General features: G+C 43.2%; 2 protein-coding genes across 7 annotated transcripts in view; both read right to left on the bottom strand.

The window, feature by feature from the left end:
- Window positions 1-23,465, bottom strand: part of KIAA0232 (KIAA0232 ortholog) — a 71,292-nt gene that overhangs the window by 2,651 nt on the left and 45,176 nt on the right. For 5 of the 6 annotated variants that reach the window (XM_026672561.2, XM_026672556.2, XM_026672557.2 and 2 more), the window contains 4 exons: window positions 3,861-3,959; window positions 3,557-3,631; window positions 3,305-3,400; window positions 634-731 (listed from right to left, as the gene is read on the bottom strand). In XM_026672561.2, the coding sequence (XP_026528346.2) occupies window positions 634-731; window positions 3,305-3,400; window positions 3,557-3,631; window positions 3,861-3,959 (368 nt within the window). Of the gene's footprint in view, window positions 1-633; window positions 732-3,304; window positions 3,401-3,556; window positions 3,632-3,860; window positions 3,960-5,674; window positions 6,082-23,465 lie in introns of all 6 variants that reach the window. The other variant, XR_015748758.1, reaches the window with a different exon arrangement.
- LOC148131378 (uncharacterized) lies at window positions 20,138-21,634 on the bottom strand. Its single transcript, XM_087961083.1, has one exon. It carries the CDS (start codon window positions 21,507-21,509, stop codon window positions 20,274-20,276), a length of 1,236 nt encoding a protein of 411 aa, XP_087817209.1. The 5' UTR covers window positions 21,510-21,634; the 3' UTR covers window positions 20,138-20,273.

Raw genomic sequence — 23,465 nt, 5'->3', positions numbered from 1 at the left:
GGAGCAAGATGGTGCTCATAATGGCTCTTTTCTCTGCAGATCTTAGCACCAGTTTGAATTTCTAAAGAACCTTCTGAATGATTCTATCAGAAAGGGGGAGAAATACCTCCTTCATCTATTAGAACGGAGCTCATCTACTCTGGAAAAGGTCTTCTTACTCAGAGGAGCAAAGATGGGTCCAACCTATTGTTAAACCTTGGGAGTTTTGATTTATAATTATCAATCCAGAAAGATATACATTGAGGCCTTCTATCTTGATTTGTTTTTCATTAAAACATCTGTCTCCTCTAAAGGGATATAATTTGAAAAGAACTATCAACAACAACAATCTTCACATTTACGACCTTTGCAGGTCTGTAAAACAAAGGAAAGCTGAAATTTGAGTGTAAATATAGTCACGGATTCACTTGGTGACCTTTCGGTTAATGACTGAGTTGCTGGCTCAACTGTGGTTGCTTAACAAAGATTATTTATGTATCTTTATCAGAAGATTTAAAATAAAAAACTGTTCCCCAATTGAATCTTAATTTTACGACAAACTTATCAAACAATCATAACATGTTTTTTGTTCTTCAGCAGACATTTACATATTTTAGATGAATCTACCATACCTGGTATGTTTTTTCAACTTACCATATTAAAATCTTGAACAAGGTCTTCGCTGTGTAGTAATTCTTTCATATCAGTGAATTCTTCATCACTATTCTCCCTCTTGATATTTGCACAGCATTCTTTGAAAGTTTGGTTTCAAAATTATCAAAACAATGATGAAAAAAAGAGAAAAGGATTTTAAAAATGAAATTCACAAGATCTAAGTTAAAAAAAAACTTCTAGTTATAATATTTGTTAACCAAAAGTAAGCTCCAGCTGGTGAAAAAAAAAAAGAATTTTTTAATTTATTTCAGACAAACTTTTAGATGTATTTTGAAGAAAAAAAGTTGATCAAGAGGTCAGCCCCAAGATTCTCCTATGGCACTTTTAATTTCTTCCTATTCATTTTATCCATCCACAGAATGCACAATTAACATTTGATACTATAATGCTATGATTGAACACATTTTCATCTGAGTATAGCCCTATTGCCCAAAGAAGAGTTTCACACATACCTCTGTGGATAATGAGTTTTAATACTTGCACCCAAAGCTCCACAGACAAAGAGTCGAAATCTACTGGCAACTCAAATGCTGCTGCAACTTTCAAGTCACGTGTAAGAAAAACAGCCAACACTGAACAAACAAGGAAAGACTATCACTCCAATTTTAACTGCCAAACATTTATTAGTTTGGCAAGCAAAGAGAATCAATAGGCAACTGCTCTCCAACAAGTATTTTAGTGTTCTGAAACTAAGGCAACCTTCCCTGGTGCAACACTCTCAAATGTTTTATTAAAAATTCACATTACTTTCATACTGCTAACAGATGGCCCTATGTTGTGAAGATTATACTACATTATTTAAGCAACTGGTGTGTGTAATATTTTCTATCTGATTCTAAAAAAGTTGTTTTGGAACACAAAGAAACAGGAATGCAACATGTGTGATGACTCAATAAAGCAAGTGTGCTCACTTCAAACAGTGCAGCTTATTCTGTAAGGTCATTCAATTTCCATATGGTGCAAAGAAACTTTTTGAACTGAATTTAAAATATACAGCCTAATAGGCTGTGTGTACATTATATTGGTATCTTTATGACCTTCCTCTTGAAAGAGACTTGGTTAATACCCTGAAATTGTTCCATAGCAAAGATCAATACAGTGGTTAATAGGAAACACAGCTTTAATTTCATGTCTGAATAAAGAGTAAGTATGGAAACTACAATGCAAAGACAATTATTTGAATGTAGACAATAAATACTTCGGATGTATCTTAATTCTGTAGCCACAGGATTAGACAGAAAAGCAATTCATTATGAAATAACTGGCCTGTAAGGTCAGAACAACAGATATTCCCTTTCCACCTCTTTGAAGAAACTCAGAAATCCCAGTACCACAGTCCAACAGAGAAGACCTTTCTTAATAGTGTGCCCTAACTCAGGGGTCCCCAAAGTTGTCTACTCATTACCCTTTTATGAAATTTCATATTGTTCATCAAACTCTCCAAACATTCATTGCATGAAAATAATTTAATAAATACTACTTTCATAAATAATACTACAAATAATAACATCAACTCCATGGATAGTCCCATCAACTCTTTGGATTGATACTGACAATTCCAGGGTACCCTGGAAGAAAAGCAAACTCAGGATATATGAGGACATAGTGCTATATTGAGATGATAAGCTGGTAAGAGCCTACTTCCCCTCTCCTGCCCTGTCATCCTATTAATACAGGCACTTAAACAATAACAGACATTGACCATATTCAAATAATTGCCTAACTCAGGGGTAGGGAAACTTGGCTGTTTTATCACTTCTGGACTTCAACTCCCAGAATTCCTGAGTGAGCCATAAAAGTTTCCCCATCCCTGGCCTACTGGTTTTTCCATTGTGGGGGAAATCAATTTTTGACTGGAATGGGGCTGTTTAATATACAAATGTAGGACATATTCTTTATATGTATTATATGTATATTCTTTATATTCATAAAAAATATGTCCTACATTTGTATATTAAACAGTCCCATTCCAGTCAAAAATTGATTTCCCCCACCACGGAAAAACCAGTAGGCCAGGGATGGGGAACCTTTTATGGCTCACTCAGGAATTCTGGGAGTTGAAGTCCAGAAGTGATAAAACAGCCAAGTTTCCCTACCCCGGCCTAACTCATTCATGCCTAAGTCACAAATTGTCATGTTTGTCTTCCACATTCTTTTCATAGTAGTTTATGTTTTTTTTCCATGTTATTGCATTAATTCTGCTCTGTTTGTTGTCTTAGCAGTAACTGAAGAAAGGGGAATAAACACATGAGATTGTTAAGATCATCTCTTTGACTCCAACAACAAAGCTCTGAGAAACTTTTAATTCACTTGGCTCTGGTCATCTATGATGAATAACAGTTGTTAACAGTTATAAAGCATGTCAAAAAATCACCACATTTATTGAGGGTTTCAATTGTGGAGCAAGCTCTGATATTATTACAGGATAAAAATGGCTTCTTTGGTTCAAATGGTTCAAAAGGATGATTGTCCTTCTGAAAATTGCACAAAAAAGGAGAAAATTTATGAATTTCCTCCCAATACTACATTCATATGCCAAGAACAAGTGCCCCTACTGCCTTATGTACTGTATCTTATAGCTTTTAAAGAGACAAAAACTCTCTTGGAACAAAATGGTGACTACCCCATATAGAAATAGTAGCATTCTCACTGGCAGCTGCTGAAGCTATAGATCTTTCTTGTTGTCTACATGACAAGCTGTGAGAAGATCCTTGCTTCTGTGCATGTTGACTGTCTGCCTGGTTACCTGTGGAAAAACAAAAAAAATGGCAGATATTGTACAAAAACTGACAGATTGCACATTCTTGTGCCATTATTTTGATTATCCCTGCAAGTACGCATTATTGGGGTTTAGGAGAATGCCAGGTATGAGAGGTATTGTTACTCTGGATGGAATACTTACTTGTCAAATGTAGGGAATCGCACTGGAACTCTTTGTCCAACAGTTGTTCTGTTCCAACATCAACCAGTTCAGATTCTGAAAGAAAAAATATATCACAAAGTTTGGCAAATACAGTGTCACTGTCATGTTCTAATAAGTAGCTGGTTGTTGTTTAGTTAACACAGAATTTCAGAAGTTATGGGGCAAAATGGTCTAACTATGAACAGGAATACACTGCTCATTTTGAGAGCACTTAGAAAGGATAGAAAATGTCCAGGAGTTTCAGGTATACTCTTCCCTAGTAAATAGCTTCCCATTTGATTACCTATGTGAGGTGCCTTGTCTTTTAATCCCCAGTTACAGCAATGGGGTTCCTGGTGCACATGCATGCCTGGAGTCCAGAAGCAGAGTACCTGTAAGGGGTCTAAGAATACAAAAATTATTCATCTGCTATTCTTGTATTTACTATTAGCCTTGCCTATTTGTGATTTACACAAAGTCCTCCTCTGATAAAATTTGCCAAAAACTCATTAGCTTAATGAACACACGATATAGTTGTATAGAGCACTATTGTCTCCAAATTGAAAATGTAACCATACATTTATGCCATATTTTAAGCTAACTTTTCATAGGTGTAATACTACATTAGCATAAGGATAAGGAGCAATGTTGAGAGAGAGAAATCCAATCAAGTTCTATTTCTCTCCTCTCCCTCTACTCTTTCAATTCCAGATGGTAGTACTATGATGCAGATGAAACATTATTCTGTCATCCTTTTCTAGTGGTTAGAAATGGGGCCACGGTGGCTCACATGGTAAGATGCTGGGCCTGCACACTGCTGAGGTTGGCAGCTCAATTCCCGTGAGCAAATGAACTGTGTAGGGACAAGAAAGGAGCCTCCCAGAATGCCTATCAACATTCAGGCATCCTGCAGGTAAAGATAACACTGCCTGAAAAAAATCCTTTCACAGAGGCAGCCAGCTACCTCGGTGATCCCTGGCTAATACGTGCCATACACTTTAAAAAAAATGGTTAGATTGACAAATTCAGCCCTTCCAAATATTTATAGAAACTGCATTTTCAAATCTATCCTGAACAAACAAATGTCCAAGTCTAGTGCTTTTTAGAATTGTGCAATGTAATCCTTATATCTCAAAAAGGGCATAAAATATCTATGAAATTCTCGATCAACTTTATTTTTCAAGTTCAAAACTGATGCAAAAAAACACTAAGGTAAACAACTGAAAAAATGTAAATGAATAAAATTGTGATATGTTTCTCTATCACTTGTAATCTTCTTTCATTAAAAGAAGGAATGCAAACATTCGATTAATCCTTATTTCTACTAGCACTGAAATATATTACAGTAATTATTTTACAGACAGGACAGAAAATGCTTACTGTCCTACCATATGAACATAGTCTCAAACACATGTTTTAATTCCAAACATTAACTGTTCCTCAAAATCCTGATTATTCTGAGTGGATGTCAGAGAATGTGATTAGACTCCAATAAGCATTCATGGATTGGTGGAGCTTGCCTACATTCTTGCATTCCTTCCAAACATTCTGTCCCATGCTCACTGTTATTCTTTTTCTACTGTAATGACTTTCTCATTATAACTCACAAAGAAAACATCAGCACAACCATATTTCAGAGGTGTATCTCAGGTTCTCTTAATAATTAATTAAATCACAGGTGAGAAGAGTGACTTGGCTGAAATGAAACACACTGCACCGTAAAAAAATCTTTTCAAGCACCTTTTGAAGTTGCATTTTTCTTTGTTCCTACAGCCACATTCTCCAACAGGTTAAAACTTCACAAGACAGAAAGTTTATAAATTTATATTAATAAAACCTTAAGACCAAAACAAAATTGAAATAGGTATAATTAGAGTATTTTTTGTTCTGTTAGAATGCATATAAAGGTTAATAAACTATGTTCTTACAATGAAAGCAGGTGCAAAGCAGAAAACTTGGAGCAACAGGCTATGAGAAGGGGAAGGCGGTCATCAGATGATGGGAAAAAGAAAAGGCAATAAAGATCATAGTACAGACAAAAGGTATCTAGTAACTCCTTATGACACACTAAACCATCATTTCACAATTAAGTATAGAGTAGTAGTTTTGTTGGTATACCTGTTTGAAAAGAAATAACATATTTGGGCTGTGCAAAGCATTTTAAATAGGTGGTTCGGAAGGTGCGTTAGCAGAAAGCACCTCTTCCAGGCAAGGCTTGCTCAACTGCTTGGAAGGCTGTCTCCTCATCTGTGTGCATACAGAGCCACCACACGCCACTGGTGGTCCCAGGGTCTATGCATGCTTTCAAATTCTAATTGCAGACAGTCGAGTTTAGCTAAAAAAAAACCTCTGTATCTTCATCAGATAAGTTTTCAGTTTACTATATAAGTCCAAGTAATATTTTAAAAATGGAAAATGTATATCTTCAGGAGAACTATATATCTTATCATCCCCATCTTTTTCATCTCTTTTTTATTTTCACTTCAAGCGGTTTGCCAAGATCCTACCAGGTCTGGATGGATTTCCTGTGGAATGGCATAAAACATTTATTGATATACTTGCTCCTAAATTCTATAAACCATACAAAAATGGTGTTTTATCTTCAGTTAGTGAAGCATATATTACAATTATATTAAAATCTGGAAAAGATCATACATTATGTTAACTACAATCCTACTTCACTGATTAATGAAGTTTTGTTTTGGCTAATAAATTTCAACAAGAATTTTTTTCAGTTGTTTAGTAGAATGAAATGGGCTTTATTAACTATACATGGATCACATAATATTTGGTGAATGGTAGATTTGATTGAATTGAACAAGAACAAAAAAGACAAAGCTACAATTCTGTCACATTAGGGGAAAAAAGCTTTTGATAAAATGTGTAAAACACATATGTACGTTACTTTAGCCAAAAGTGGATTTATAAAATAGGTAAATATTCGATGCAACCCCCAAATCTAAAGTGATGATCTCTTTTAATCTACTTTCCAATATTGTGTTGAACACTTGGTGATTAACTATCAAAAAACCCAAAGTAGTAGTTGCTAATAGATCCAAAGTCCATTTATAGGCTATTAAAAAACACTATTTGAATAAAAAAAAATTAAATAACTTGGCACTGTATTTAAAAATAAGTGGGTCATACTGCAATGCTACTAATTGTGTTCAAAAGCATTACAAATACAAGTACAGAAATCACTCCTAAGCATGTTCCTAATACTGTCTTCATCTTGGTGGACTGAGTATACATTTCAATCCACTTAGAAAAAAGCTCTGATTAAGAAAACGGTGTATCTATTCAGTTATATATTTTATACTGGAACCAGGCTAAGAACTGATACAATTCTAGACACAGTATAGTTTAATTTTACCCATTTATCTGGTTTTTGTCAGTTTTCTATTTTTTTTCAAGGGAGAATAATAGCCTTTATATATGAGCCAATCTAATTGTAATTTTGCTTTGACGAGGATGTGCACCAACATCTCTTATTCATATTACTGCCGGGTAGATCTGCTCAAATTCTTATAAGGCACATGTTGTGCCTTATAGAACATGGGAACAGTTGAATGAAGTATATAGAGATTTTCTTTCCATGGAAATCTTTAAGTCCTACCCTTGGGATACAGAGTCTCAGCATGAATGTAATTCTAAGTTGTTTGATATTTTGCACTTTTAGTTTCCTTTTACTATTTTGACTCAAAAATATCAGATATATATCTTCTGTCATTAGCGTATCAAACTGAAAATTGAGACATTCTTTTTAAAAATAAATAAATCATACTTTGATCTTTTTTGTCATGCAAATTGAAATTATATATAATCCAGACTTTAGAATTGAGAGAGATGTAATAAGAAAAATCTGGATGGATCCTAACATTTTTTACTTTATATCTGCTGATGATTTTTATCATTTTCTTTGTTAAAAGAACAATATCAAATGCCCATCACTATTCACTGGCAGTATTTATAATATTTAATGATATCTCAGTGGACTAGAGACATTTCAGCCTCAAGAGTTTACCTAAATTGTTACAAGTGATCCTACAATCCTGGGATTGATAAATCAGTAAGATATACACATTTTAAAAATGGAATGGAATAAGGAATTGAGATACTCATTTTATCCGAACAAATAGAAATTGTTTTAACTTCAATATCAAAAAAAAATTAAAAGATTTTATATTGGGCAGCCTATGCAATGGAAAATGATGTTTTGGAATTAATAGATCCAACTTCATTTGCATAGAAAATATGAATATATGAATAAATCCTCATGGTACTGGAAATGCTTTGATATAAAATGCCTCTGTGATCATCTAATGTTAAATTTTAGGAAGAATTACATATATTAATTTGACATTCAGATAAAGTGTAATATTTTCCAACGTCCATGATGTTTTGAACTATTACAATGATGATTGGATAATGGTGAATCTGCTAGGAGACTTAGTCCTTCAACACAGGAAAGGTACATTTTATGACCCCAAACACACAGTGAATTTAATTCCTCATGTTACTTGTGACTGAGTTGCCCATCAAAACTACTGGGTAAAACTGTGTGTGTGTGTGTGTGAAAGAGAGAGAAGGGGAGCGGGGGGAGAGACTCCTTGTAATTTTTTATTTTGCTGCGTCCCTTTTAATTTTGCTTTGCACAGTCCCATCATATTATATAACACAGAATATGTTATGTACTTTTTATTCATACAGAAAGGAGGTAAGTAGCAGAATAGAGACCGAGCTCTGTTTTTGGTCACAATCTTTATTAGAAAGGTCTTTTATTTATATCACCTCACTATTTAAATGATATGTTTACAACTGTACTATCACTGGATGTGATAAGAAAGTACTAACATGAGGCACTACAGACATGAGAAATAAAAAATGAATTTAAAAAACAAGGCAGGATAGCTTCTGAATAACTATTGAACAAAGTGTAACTCTTGCTGACATTTAAAGTATTCATAAATATCTGGAATAATTTAAATTTAGGACTAATGGACAATTAATGTGAGGTATTAGCTTTATTAAAAAAGCAAGCTGAACAGATAGCTACAGCAATTATAAATAAATTAGTCTCTGTTGCAACCCAGAGAAACTATGAGTGATTATTCATATCTAAACAGTGCCTTTTACTTATGCAAACTTAGCTTTCTATTTTTGAACACACAGGTGAGATCTACAACAAACAGAACTAAATAAACTTTTTGGGGTGTGTGTCTGTAAAATAAGTATTCAGACAAGTACAGAAATTACCTAAAAAGTCAGAATCAGAATATGTGTGGTGAGACAAAAAGTAAAATCCTGAATGACATTAAAGAGGAAATCCAGAATAAAAATAATAAAAACGAGGAAAGCTAGAATAGAAGAAAGAGCAGAACAGTATCGAGCTCAAAGAGCCTCAGAGAACCTTATCCATCCAATAAAGCTTCTTTCAAAACCAGCCTGGTAGCACCTTTTACTAACATTTGTTCAATCAGAGAAGGTACTGTCACTCTTCTGATTTTTTTGCTACTATAGTGTTACAGGTTCTTCTCCTACAATCTGAAGAACAATTCAGGTATTAAATGAATTTTCCAGTAACCAAGCACTCCTGCAAATGAGAAGGATCAATATTAATACCGTATATACTCGAGTATAAGCCGAGTTTTTCAGACCATTTTTTGTGCTGAAAAAATCCCCCTCGGCTTATACTCGAGTCAGATTCCCCTCTGAAAAAAAAATGGGCTCAGAAAACAACGCGAGCCGAGGTCGCTTCGGCTCCGCTCGGCTTCTCCAACATCCGGCACTGCCCTGTTCTATGTGCCGGGCCCGGCAAGTCCGAGCAGCCAGCGCGTGGAGCAGGACGGCGCCGGAGATCGTTGGCTGCCTCTTTCGCAGCACGGGAGGCCTCCCCCGGCTGGCCAGCTGCTCTCCTCCTTCTCTGCCTGTTTGTTCTGTGTGACCGAGGAGGAGGAGACCGGCCGGCTGGTTGGGGGAGGCTTTCTGCGCCGAGGGAGGCGGCTGCTGGTGTCCGGCTTTGCTCCGCTTCTCCGATGGTCCGGCGCGGCCCTGTTCTTTACTTGGGCAGCCGGGCGCCCGCAACGGCGCCCACGGCGGCAACAGGCAGTTCCGCCCGGGCTCCGCTCAGGTGTCTGGCTGGGGCTGTCGGGAGTTGCTGCCGCCGTTGCGGCCCCAGTCCCGCGTCGCCTCGGGAAGGGAAAGGCAAAGCGCTTTTTGCCTTTCCCTTCCCGGCTGGGGCTGTTGGGAGTTGCTGCCGCCGGTGCGGCCCCAGTCCCGTCGCCGCCGGGAAGGGAAAGGCCACGGCTTGGAAGGCCGCCGCTGGAGCGAAGCTGCGTGCAGCCGCTGCGCTAGCATCGGATCGGGCGCGCCGGACGGTTCCGACCGAGCCCCGAGCGTCGTCTTTGGCGCCCGCCCAGCGCCGCGGAGCTCCCTGTACCGGGAGAAGGGGAAGACCCCCCCCCCGGGGCGGGGCAGGGAGAGGAGCTTCTCCCGCCCGCCCCTCTTTCCGCGCCCACCGGTGTCTGGCAGTAAACTGTTCCTGAAGCAGCGGCTGCTCCTCTTTCCCGGCTGGGCTGGTGAACAAGGCTTCGCAGGGCACCTTCGGCTCAGCAATTCTCTCCGCCGGAGCGGCTGGTCCCGGGAGGCCGGCCCCTCTGCCCGGAGGGGCTGGGGGAGGGGCTCCGGTCCGGCCTTCCGAGCCGTGGTCGTCCCTCTCGCTGATACGCCTGAGGCGCCCCTGGTTGCCTTGCCGGCTGGTTCCTCCGCCACAGAGCGAAAGACGCGCTTCCCTCGAGGAGAGCAGGGGATGCGGGTCCTGAGGCAGCCAAGTCCCCCAAATGCTCGCAGTCCCACCTGCCAGCCGGACGGTCGCCGCGCTCCCCTCTGGACTCTGCCGGCGCCTGTGCCCTCCAGAAGGCAGGAGGGTCACCCGGGTGGTTTTGTTTTTAGCAAACCTGAGAGGAGCACCAGGGTGGGGAAAAGGGAACACGTGACTACACAGGAGCTGTTCTGGGATTCTTTCCTGCTTCTTGTGCAATCTCACGCCCCTCCCGAGAAGGGACACCCTGACCCCCATTTGGGACTTGCGCCTGACAGGGGCCTGATGGAGCCCAGAGCTTTGGAAGTCATTCATTCTTCCAGGCTGCACATGAAGGACATGAAGAGCTTCCAGGCTCTTGAGAAGGGGGGGAGAGGCCAGCCTGATGAGGTCTCTGCTCCATCTGACCCTGGAGTAGTGGGGTAGTTGTGATTGCAGGGAAGCCAGGCAACAAATTACAACTCTGGCCTGGTGGGTTGATTCAGACCGCCCTGAAGGAGGCCAGAACCCACGTGAAGTTGTGATAACATTCAGAGCCAAAAACAGCCCCCACCCCTCTTCGGAGAACCCAGTAGTTCCCACCAAAGAGAGGGCGAGGGTGCAAAGGCTGGTCTGAACACAGCTCAGATCTGGCTTTTTAATCAGGGCCAGGGAGCCCCCTGAAATGCAGGTCCTGGGCCGCATCCTGATACTTTCCTTGGTGCTCTGGGCAGAAGTAACTGGCCTGCTTCAGTCACAGTTCAGCAGAACACCCCACTAAGTACCCCAAGGTTTAGTGAACCATAAACCACTGTTGGCTCCAACAAGGGGACAGGCCAGGAAGAAGTAACTGGGGTTTAGTAAATCTAGAATCATTTTAATCCCAATCCAGATTGAATCCATACAGTCCATACAGTCTTAATTCTGCGAAGCCTCGTTCACCAGCCCAGCCGGGAAAGAGGAGCGGCCGCTGCTACAGGAACAGTTTACTGCCATCGCCCTCAAAAGGGGGGCAACCGGAGGCGACAAGCCCCGCTCGGGTGGACGTGTTTGCCCAGAGACCCCGGACGAAGCAGCAGCAAAGCTCCGCTGACATCCGCGGGCAGACAGGCGAACGCGGGACCTTCTCCTCCAAGGGCGCCCGGCACCTTTCTACCCACCCCCGGCCCGTCTCAAGCGGCAGCGACTGCGGGGCGGGGGTCGTCCTGCGGGGACACCAGTGGGCGCGGAAAGAGGGGCGGGCGGGAGAAGCTCCTCTCCCTGCCCGCCCGGGGTCTTCCCTTCTCCCGGTACAGGGAGCTCCGCGGCGCTGGGCGGGCGCCAAAGACGCTCGGGGCTCAATCGGAACCGTCCGGCGCGCCGATCCGATGCTAGCGCAGCAGCTGCGCGCAGCTTCGCTCCAGCGGCGGCCTTCCAAGCCGTGGCCTTTCCCTTCCCGAGGCGACGTGGGACTGGGGCGCACCGGCGGCAGCAACTCCCAACAGCCCCAGCCGGAAGGGAAAGGCAAAAGCACTTTGCATTTCCCTTCCCGAGGCAACGCGGGACTGGGGCCGCACCGCGGCAGCAACTCCCAACAGCCCCAGCCGGAAGGGAAAGGCAAAAGCGCTTTGCCTTTCCCTTCCCAAGGCGACGCGGGACTGGGGCCGCACCGGCGGCAGCAACTCCCAACAGCCCCAGCCGGGAAGGGAAAGGCAAAAAGTGCTTTGCCTTTCCCTTTCCGAGGCAACGCGGGACTGGGGCCGCACCGGCGGCAGCAACTCCCAACAGCCCCAGCCGGGAAGGGAAAGGCAAAAGCGCTTTGCCTTTCCCTTCCCGAGCGACGCGGGACTGGGGCCGCACCGGCGGCAGCAACTCCCAACAGCCCCAGCCGGAAGGGAAAGGCCGCACCGGCGGTAGCGACTCCTGTCTCAGGGGGCCTCCGAGGGAGGGGAAGAGAGTGACTCCTGCCTCCCGCTGTCGTCATCATCTTCTTCTTTTGGGTTAATGAATCAATTAAACCTTTCATGATAGTGAGATCGTTTCCCAAATTAATTATTTTTATTTTTGAAATTTACCAGTAGCTGCTGCATTTCCCACCTCGGCTTAACATACTCGAGTCAATAAGTTTTCCCAGTTTTTTTGTGTAAAATTAGGTGCCTCGGCTTATATTCGGGTCGACTTATACTCGAGTATATACGGTAGATTGAAATGGAGCTCAGGTAGAGCAATTCTAAATTGGGAACGCTGATGTAAACACAAATCTATCCTGTTGATATGGGGTTTATATAGGATGGTTGTCATTTTCCTACGATGGCATCAAAATTATAATTGCACCTAACAAGGCCATCTTTTTTCCTTCACTGCTGTTTAGGAAATAAGGCAGGAGGAGAAAGAAGAAGAGGAGAAGGAAGAGGGGAGAAACCAAGGAAGGAATGACTGATAGATACATGAGCTGCGCTGGCTGCTTATCTGCTTCCAGGTCCAATCCAAGGTATAGGTTATTACTTTTAAAGCCCTCTGTGGCATGAGTCCAGGGTATCTGAGTAATTAAGTCTTCCCCCAATGAGGTCAGCCCAACCCATTCATTCTGCAGAAGGGACCTACCATGGACCCCATCAGTCAAGAAGTTTCCGCTTATGGGATCCAGCAAAAGAGCCTTTTCTGCCACGGCACTCAAACTTTAGGACATTGTGCCACAGAGGTGAGATCTGCCCCCTCTCTTTGTCCTTGAGGAAAAGCCTTAAAACTTTGCTATACCAGCTGGCTGGAGGTGATAGGTGCAGAAACAGAATGTACTACCACTGCTCCATTCCAAATCTGTGGTTTTTTTTTAGTTTGTTTTAATCCGTTGTAATTTTTATCCGTTTTTATATTTATAATTGTTTTATATCTGTGTGTTTATTACATAAGCCTTTCAAAGTTGCTTCAACGAGCAAAATAGGGGACATATAAACTGAATAACTAAATAAAGCATGTCATTTTGAAATGCATGTTTCCACTTAGAAAGTTGCAGACTTAGAAAGTCATCCCCTTGCAGACAATTCATTGGATATAGCCATTACCAAATCAAATGAAATAACAGAAGCTATTCCACAAGAAAAGCTATTCCATAGAAGCTATTCTTCAAGAATTGAACCACTTCCTTTTTTTGTTGCAAGTTTTTTTTATTTTTATAGCATATAAAAATTCCAATTTCAATCCACTTCACTTTTGAAGATCTAATGAGCTTGTCTTCTCTCCAGCCTCTCTGCCACAGTTTTGCCTTGAACAAAGTTTTGCCAAAGCCTAGAAGGAGATTGCATCCCTCCAGGCTCTTGATCGTCTTTGCAAAAAAGCCCTTGCCACTGAAAATGGAGCTGCACCGAAAACAGAGTTGCTGCTATGTCCCTCCAACGCTCTGTTTTCGGCACAGCTGTTTTTGGTGAAAGACGATCGGACGTAGAGGGAGACTGCGTCTGTCTAGGCTCCGATCGTCTTTGCAAAAAGGCTTTGCTGGCAAGAATGGAGCCTGGGAGGGATGTGCCAGCCCCTCCTGGGCTCCATTCCTGCCAGCAAAGGCTTTTTGCAAAAAGAACCAGAGCCTATAGGGATGCAATCTTTCGCCCCTGCAGGCTTTGGCAAGGAAATGGCAAACAGAAGGAAGGCCTGAAGAACTGAAACTTTCTCTCTGTTTGCAAAGCCTTTTAACGTAGATCTTGTCCAGGCCTCAATTTGCAGAGAACAAAGGCCTAACGTAGTGTGAGATCACACAATACCAGCAGCGCAAGATCTCGCGCTACTGATCTTGCGTGATCTCACACCACTTTAGGCCTCTGTTCGCTGAGAATACAGCGAAGGCCTGAAGCAATGAAGCAGGCAAAGAAACCGAAGGCTCGCTAGATCTTTACAAGGTAAATGAGTCTCCACAGGCCAAATGCCTGTGGAAACCCGGTGGAGGAGACCAAACAGTTCCTGGTGAACGACTGCCATGGTGTTGCAACATTCATAACTTCAAGACTGTGTCATAAGTACTGGGGGGTGGGGGGTGTTATTTCATAACTTCAAATAGTCGCTGGGTGAACTGTTGTAACTTGAGGATTACCTGTAATTTGTTTCTATCGTTAGAGTTGCCTCAATGTTGGGATGGAAAATGCAATTACGCTGAACTTTGCCTTGCATAAATATATTGCTAAAATAGATAAAATATAATAAAATATCACATCTTAAATGGAGCAACCCAGAGAAACAGATCAAGGAACTTTACTTTCTAGGCAGATTCCAAAATTAATACAAATAACTACATAGCCTTTTCATTAAGTTTCTTAAAACATCTGAAAAAAATTACAATTATTACTTTCCCAAACTGTAATAATCTATCTTTTACTCTATACCTTTAACTTAGGTGAAAAATCCAAGCTAACAGAAAATCCTGTTTAACCATTGGCAGATGTGGATCTTTGCTGTGGTTACATACAATAGGTTGGTCAGCGAAACTTTGACTCTGGAAGGACTTTCAATTATCCCCAACTAAGAACAAGTTGAAAGCGGAGATTATCTCACACATACAAACACACTCACCCATGAAATAACATTCAAGGTTTATGAGTATACAATATGTTCTTATTTAAAAGGATTTACTCTCCCAAACATAGCAGTGATTTATAGATTCAACTCCCAGGAAAATCTTTGACACAAACTTAAATCCTCCATAATAGACAACTCATCACCCTCTTCTACAGGTACTCAATTGAGCCCAAAATTTATGTTGTTAAGTGAGTTTTGTCCCATTTTACAACCTTTCTTACCACAGTTGTTAAATAAATCATTGCAGTTGTTAAGTCAGTAACACGATAGTTCAGTGAATCTGGCTTCTGCACTGACTTCATTTCTCAGAAGATCACAAAAGTTGATGACATGACTTGGGGACACTGCAGCTATTATAAATATAAACCAGTTGCCAAGTATCCAAATTTTGATCATGTGACCATGGGATGCTCATAAGTGTGAAAAATGGGCATAAGCCAGTTTTTTCAATGCCATCGTAATTTGAATGATCACTAAATGAACTGCTGTAAGTCCAAGGATTACCTGTATGCACTTTATAGGAACAGCAAACTGTTCAAAGTACCAAAGAACAATTGGGACATAGTAAGTTCTGCTTCAAAGTGGCCCAGCTTATGAATAATGAATTTCATAGGGTCTTTACTCAGCTGCATGTTGCTGTATTTCGCAAACTAGACTGGGCAAAAGATGGAATAAAAATCAATGGTGCCTATTTAAATCTCTTAAGATTTGTAGATGATGTTGATCTCTTCTCATAAAATCCAGAAAACTTACACAGATACGTAAGAGCTGCACAAAGCAGGAAAACCATTTGGTTTAAAAATAACATGAAAAAGAGCCAGGTTATGTTTGATAAATTCATTAAATAAATTTAATAAATTCTACATGTAGTAGATCACTACGAATACCTTGGCCAACAGATCTCAATGGAAGGTGATACAATAAAGGAAACGGAAAGGTGTGTTAAATGCGGTTGGCAAGCTAAGCATAAGAACAACCTCCCCTATGCCTGAAGAGAAAAGTTTTCAATCAGTGAGTGCTACCTGTTCTAACATATCCCAGCAAAACATGGAAACTAACCTCACAATTGATACAAAAGTTACAAGTGGCACAAAGAGCCATGGAAAGGTACATAATCGGCATTAGAAGACAAAATAGAAAAATCTGCACATGGATTGGAGACAAATGAAAGTATACAATATCATCAAGAGAGTAAAAGAATTGAAATGGGAATCGACTAGTCACAAAGCAAGAACAACTGATGATGGCAAGTGGGCTAACAAAGTCACAGAATGGATTCCAGTTAATAAAAAGCATCCACCAAAGAGACTTAAAACAAGATGGAACAACGATAACAGCAAGTATTGCGGGCCCAACTGGCAAAAAGAAAGGTAATGATTATATTGGTTGGAAACACGCAGAAGAGGACTTTATCCTACAGTGGATAAGATAATTGTTAGAATGATGATGATGATGATGATTTCCCTATTTTATTGCATTGTAAACTGTCCACAGTTGCTCTCAAAGTGAGATGGGTAGCATATACATTTAATTAATAAATAGGGCGTTGGTACTTACCTGATACGCCCGTTCTCTGTGAGCTCTGAAGAGCATCCAGAAGTGGGAGGTGCTTCAGTCTCTTCTGGAAAGGCTGGGCTTAAAACTCCGGGACGCTCCTCCTCCTCCACGGGGCTCCTCCTCAGCGTCCCCCAGTTTTGCGAAGACTGAGTGCCAAAGTCCGGGACTCATCACCTAATCTAGATCCCTGACTGGAACGTAACCCCACCAGACGGAAAGAAATGGGTGGGGCTGGATGCTCTTCACAGCTCACAGAGAATGGCGTATCAGGTAAGTACCAACGCCCTTTCTCCCATGAGCTGTTCAGAGCATCCAGAAGTGGGACATACCAAAGCTTGGCCTGTCCTTAGGGAGGGACTCTGTCTGGATCGAAATCCACTCCTAAACTCTGTGGACCCTCTGCAGGACTCTTCTGCCAAATGAAGCATCCGCTGAGGCGTAGACATCAATTTTATAATTTTTGACAAAGGGAGATGGTGAAGCCCAAGCTGCTGCTCTGCAAATTTCGTCTATGGAAGCCTGTGTGGCCCATGCTGCTGATGTTGCTGCACTCCTTGTTGAGTGGGCTGTAATGCCCTTAGGAACTGAGATGGACTGGCATTCGTAACTTTTGGCTATGGTGGCTCTCAACCATCTATCGATGGTCGTGGACGACACCTTTTGTCCAAAAGTGGATGGATTGAAGGATACGAACAGAGCCTCAGATTTTTGAAATGCCGCCGTGCGGTCTAGATAGATGCTTAAGGCCCTTCGCACGTCTAGTCGATGCCATTGATGCTCCAGTCTATGAGATGGTTTCGGACAAAAATTTGGAAGGACCAACTCCTGCGCTCTGTGGAAGGTTGAATTTACTTTAGGAGTGAACGATGGATCCAAACGGAGAATCACTCTGTCCGCATGAAACACGCACAGGTCCTTTCGCATTGACAATGCCGCCAATTCGGAAATCCTTCTAGCTGATGTGATTGCAATTAGGAAGGCCACCTTATATGTCAGGAATTTAAGACTAGTGGTTCTTAAAGGCTCGAACGGACCAGTTGTAAGTGCGGTTAACACCTTGTTGAGATCCCAGGTGGGATAGCGGTGAATTACAGGAGGTCATAAGTTTGCAGCACCCTTGAGAAAGCTGTGGACATGTGGATGGTGTGCGATGGAACGGAGGTCACCCCAGGTTATCACTGAGGCTAAAGCCGCCACCTGTCTACGTAAAGTATTTGGAGATAAGCCCTTGGTCAACCCCTCCTGTAAAAAGTCCAATAATTGTCCTACTGATGGAGCAGTTGGGTCGATCTTAGACCCCTGGCACCAGCGACAAAAGGTTGACCACGTGGCCTCGTATATACGATTTGTTGAGGCCCGTCTGGATGCTTGAATAGTGGCAATAGCATCCTCTGAAATTTGTTGGGCCCTTAAACGGCTCCGCTCAACCTCCATACGGCTAGACTGAGCCATTGTGGGTTCGGGTGAAGTATTGGCCCTTGGGAGAGGGAAACCTTCGACAATGGAATTTTCCAAGGTTGTTCTGTCGATAGATTCTGTAAATCTGCGAACCACGTTTGCCTGGGCCAGTAAGGGGCGACCAATATCAATTCCGCTCATTCCTCCAATAACTTCTGGATCAACCTGGGTATTACCGGGAGTGGAGGAAACGCATATAGAAGTCCGGGAGGCCACTGACATCGCAGGGCGTTGACGGCCTCCGCCCCCTGAGTCGGGTACCTTGAAATATACCGGGGCAATTGGGTGTTGAGAGGAGAGGCAAATAGATCGATCACCGGTTGCCCAAACCTCCGCACTGCTTCCTGGAAGAGAGACGGGTGTAGGCGCCACTCTGCCTGATCTATCGTGGCCCTGCTGAGCCAGTCTGCTTGTGTGTTTAAGGCCCCTGCTATGTGTTCTGCCTTGAGCGAAAACAGATTGGCCTCGGCCCATTTGAACAACTTGGCCGTCTCCAGCATCAGAAGTTTGGAATGAGTACCCCCCTGTGTCAGCCTCAAGATATCTTCCATAATATATATATTCTGTCTCCTAACTATTGCATCTTCTTTGCTGCTATGCCAATCTATTTCTTTCGGCTGTCATTAGCAACGGAGGGAGGGGGGAATTCGGAGGGGAAGAAAGCTGGAGGTGTTTTGCATTCCTTTTGCTGTGGTTAGCAAGGGGAGGGGGATTCCTGTCTTTAACTTTCCATTTCTTGGCTAGCTTCTATCCTCTTTTGCGCAACTGCGAACTTTTATCAAAATATGTCAAGGTCAATGGACAAAGCCTCATCACCACCTGGAGATGGCCACATGATCGTATTCAGAACTTTTAATTGGAAGAGTCATTTGGACTTTGGGGGGTGGGAGCATTTCCATTCCTTTGTATATGTGATCTGCGCGCCAATTTCTCAGATTCGGAATTAAATCTGTAGCTTTCACTTTATTCTCCAGTGAAAGAATAACTTTGCTCTAACCCATGGAGTCTGAGTATTTCTTCCTTGGATTTTGAAGGGAGCACAGACTGACACCCTGTCTGTTTACGTGGGCCTTGGTTGTGATATTGTCTGTTAAGACCAGAACGTGGCGTGATTGGAAAAGGGGTAGAAAACTGCTAAGGCCAGGTGAACTGCTCGCAGTTCCAACAGGTTGATGCTTTGTGATTGTTCGGAAATAGTCCAAATTCCCTGTGCAGTGTGGGATTGGAAGTGAGCTCCCCATCCTACCAGGCTGGCATCGGTTGTGATCGTTGCCCTGTGAGGTTCCTTGAAAGGACACCCCTTGTTTATTGTTTTTTCCGACCACCAGTGGAGCGATCAGAGAACGTTGTGCGGTACCTTTATCCAGACGTTGGAAGTGGCTCTTCCGGATCGCTGGAAAGGTAGCAGGAACCATTGCAGCTCTCTAGAATAGAATCGAGCCCAAGGCACAATGGAAATACAAGAAATCAGTTTCCCTAACAGTTGAGACAGCAATGCCAGGGAAACCCTCTTTAAGGCTCTGATCTCTTTGGCCAAAGACTGAATACTGTTTAACCTGTCCTGAGAGAGACAGACCTTGCCCTCCACAGTATCTATCACTGCCCCTAAATGAACTAATCTAGTTGAGGGGATCAAATGGCTTTTACCCCAATTTATGGAAAACCCATGACCCTGAAGGGTCTCCAGAGTAATCTTGGTATCCAATTTTGCTTGATGTCTGGAAGATGACAAAATTAAAATATCATCCAGATAACATTGTAAGCGAACAGATTTGATCCTGAGTGAGGCAGCCAAAGCCGCGAGGACCTTGGTAAAAGTCCTAGGGGCCGAAGCCAGACCGAATGGTAGGGCGATATATTCATAGTGCCGATCACAATAGCAAAATCTAAGATATCTGTAGTGAGCAGGTCTGATTGGTATATGTAGATAAGCCTCTGTGAGATCTATAGAGGTCATGACATCGTTCTCTCTGATGCTAAGCAGAATGGACTGGAGAGTAGTCATCTTGAATTTTCGATAAACCAATGATTTGTTCAGATGTTTGAGGTCCAGAATTGCCCTTCAGCCCCCCTGAATTCTTTGGGACCACGAACAATAGAGAGTAACAGCCTTGACCCCACTGTTCAGATGGGACCTCTCTAATGGCCCGAATATGCAGAAGATGATTGATAGCCTCCTGCATCATCTTAATGGGGTCCGTGGACCTAGGGCTCCTAATGAAAAAGTTCGGGGGGGAGGATTGAAACTCCAGCACCAAGCCAAACCTAATAGTGTCCTTGACCCACGCATCAGAGGTGGAGCTGTCCCATTGATCGGCAAACAATTTTAGCCGCCCTCCAATGGGAACTGCTGTCAAGGACTCACTTGGGGCGACGAAAAAATCGGCCTCTAGTGCCTCTGGGGTTTCTACTATTTTGGCCTTCCCGCTGACCTCTATAGGAAGATTCAGGCCTATGCTGTCTAAAACTGGGCCTGTAGCCTGATGTTCTCTGAGATCTGGGAATGTAGGGGCCCTGATAGTATGACCGAAAGGAACCCCTTCGAAACGACTGGGGAGTTCTGTTTTCAGACCTACGAAAAAGAGGGGGAAGCACTTTTTTCTTGTTTCTATTCTCTATAAGGAGGGGCTCCAAGACACTGCCAAATAATTTATCCCCCGATATTGGGGCTGATGCCAACTTGCATTTATGCTTGGTATCCGCCTGCCAATGTCTGAGCCATAGCAGTCTCCGTGCTGATACGTGAGATGCTATGGCCCTAGATGAGAATTTGACTGCATTAAATGTGGCGTCGGCGGAGAACTCTGCGGCTGCCATAATTTTAGTTATGTCCTGGTGGGCTCTGACATTTGATGCCGGCAATATAACCCTCAAGTGGGAGAGCCATCGGAGGGAGGAACGTGTAAAAAAGGACGCAGCTGTAGCTGCCCTAATGGCCCAGGCGTCAGAAATGTGCGCCCTACGGAGTGCTAACTTTGCTCTCTTGTCTTCCGGTCTCAGGGCTTCCTCGGCCTCGTTAGGAAAGGTGGAAGAAGAGGCCAGTGCCACAATGGGCTCATCCACCTCCGGCGTTTTGAGAAAATTTGCAAACTCTGGTGCCAAATTAAAATATCGCTTATCGTACCCTGTTGGGGCTGGGTATGATGCTGCTGATGCCCATTGATTTTGTACTAATTCAGCAAACATACGAGGGACAGGGATAGTTTCCGCCTCATTAGCCGGTTGTGAGAATATTAGGTCCTCGGATTCGTCCTGAAACTCTGTTGGCAATGGATGAGGGTCTGATGTGCCTAGTTTAGCGGTGTTCTTTGCCTTGAACAGTAAAGATTTAAAGAGGTGCGGGCGAAAAAGGCCAGAAAAAGTAGGTTGGTCCAGAATGAGGCCTTCGTTATCCGACATTCCCCGTTCTAGCGGGTCAGCCTCTGACAGCCCCAAGTCCATCTGATGGATCGACCGCCTCCTCCATGGAAACCTCCTGGTCCTCAAAGTCCACCTCCTCCCGAAGCCCCTGGGCTGGTATGTTAGGAATATTGGGGAATATCTGAGATTGATGTTGTCGGGTATGTGCAAAGGATCGAGCGGACAGGGATCCCGCATCTGAAGCGGTCGAGAAGTGTCTGGTCCGGATGGATTGCTGAACTCCAGCCGCAATGCCCCTTTGAATCACCATCTCCATCCATTGCCTCATTTCGATGGGAATAGTCTCAGGTAATCCCTCCTCCTGTCTTAGGCCGGTGGCCGTAGGTGTGAAGGTTGCCTCAGGAATTGGCCGGCCAGTGCTCAATGGAGATGTGCCTATGGGGGGTTGTCCAGAAACAGCCTGCCTGGGCTGGGTAGATAAGTCCAAGGGCCCCATCAATGGGTTTGGGTTCTGATCAGATTGTTGTGTCATAGCCATCTTGTCTGCCTCCCTGGCTCATTTTTGCAATTGTCTTTCCAATGCTAGATGCCATCTATGGGCATCCTTATCTGCCGCCTTAGAGGCCTTTTTGGGGCCCACTGGCTTGTCTCGGGACTTACTTGGCTTGGAACGGAAAGCGTTGTCACGTTCCATTGTGTATGATGGATTGTCTTGCCTCTGAATGTAAATTTAATTTTTACTTTTTTTTTTTAATTATTATGATTATTATTAATATTGTGGTTGATATTTGTACTTTGGGGAGATGCCTTCCCCTGCAGTTGAAAATAGAACGCTCCTCCAGGAGAGTAAGACTGTATGTATGTATGTATGTATGTATGTATGTATGTATGTGTATATGTATATGTATATGTATATGTATATGTGTGTGTGTGTGTGTGTGTGTGTGTATATATATATATATATATATATATATATATATATATATATATATATATATATATATATATATATATATATATATATATATATATACCGTATTATCGCGTATAACACGCACTTTTTCCCCTGAAAATAGGGGCAAATGATGTATGCGTGTTATACGCCGATATAATGTTAAGAAGCCTTCGGTGAATGCTGCTGGGATCGGGGATCAAGGACACAAATGAAAGAAGGGGAGGGAGGAAGCAACCGAAGCCTGTCCTTCTCTCTGGGTCAGCTCTCTCAGTCGCTCTCTCGCTCCTCCACCAGCACAGGAAGAAACTGCTTCAAAGAAGCGGGGGGCTTTTCCTGTCGCCTTTCTCCCCACCCCGTCCGCCCGCCCGCCCGCCCGCCCGCCCGCAGTGCTCCGTTCTGCCTGCCTGCCTGCCTTCGTTAATGGTTGAATCGGAACAGCTTCGGCTGAGTAAAAGAGGCGAATAGTTATTATTCTCAGCCGAAGCTGCTCCCAAACAACCAGAAACTAAGGCAGGCAGGCAGGCAGGCAGAATGGGACACTGTGGATTGAAGCGCGCGCGTGGGGTGGGAGTGGGGGTGAAATTTCCCTCTTAAAATGAAGATGCGTGTTATACGCCTGTGCGTGTTATACGCCGATAAATACGGTATATATATATATATATATATATATATATATGTAGGCGTGCCCATATGCATAGACATATGTGTATATCTATAGGTATAACAGTTTAAATGGTGAACCAGGGTCCCCAGCAAGGGAAACCCCCAAGTGCTCCAAGTGAGCGAAAACTCCGGATCTCTGGTCCCCAGCAAGGGAAACCAGCGAGGAATGGAGGCTGTGGTAATTAGGCGCGAAATTGAGGCAGCCGTTGAAAAGGGCGGGAAGCGGAATCACCGGTGCTAAGCCTGAGCCGTCTGACAAGCCGCTGCTGCTCTAACTTGCAATTTAAATGCTGTTGTCAGGAGAAACAGCAAGGCAAGAAAAGCTGCGGCTGCGAGTGCTCCATTCCGATCGCAGAGCAGACGATAGGAAGATTAGATAAGGCAGTTTCCTGAGGCGGTAGCCTCAAGCTGCCTGCGGAGTGGCAGGCTCCACCACTTACAAGGAAAACTTTTATTATTGTTATTATTATTATTTTTTGAATTAATCGAGGGGAAAGCCTGAAAAAACCGAATTAAATGGTGAAGGGTTTTAAAGAGCAAACCTGAATTAGAGAAAAGCCGTTCCAGTCAGGGAG

The sequence above is a fragment of the Notechis scutatus genome, chromosome 3, assembly GCF_049901735.1.
Source record: "Notechis scutatus isolate UNSWTSFEM ecotype Mainland chromosome 3, rNotScu1.2, whole genome shotgun sequence".
In the NCBI taxonomy this organism is placed as follows: domain Eukaryota; kingdom Metazoa; phylum Chordata; class Lepidosauria; order Squamata; family Elapidae; genus Notechis; species Notechis scutatus.
Note: the sequence above shows the minus strand (reverse complement) of the source record. Positions and strands in the feature narration are given on the sequence as shown.

Coding starts and splice junctions, on each gene's coding strand:
- LOC148131378 (XM_087961083.1), bottom strand. CDS start 21,509: ATGCGGGATCCCTGTCCGCTCGATCCTTTGCACATACCCGACAACATC.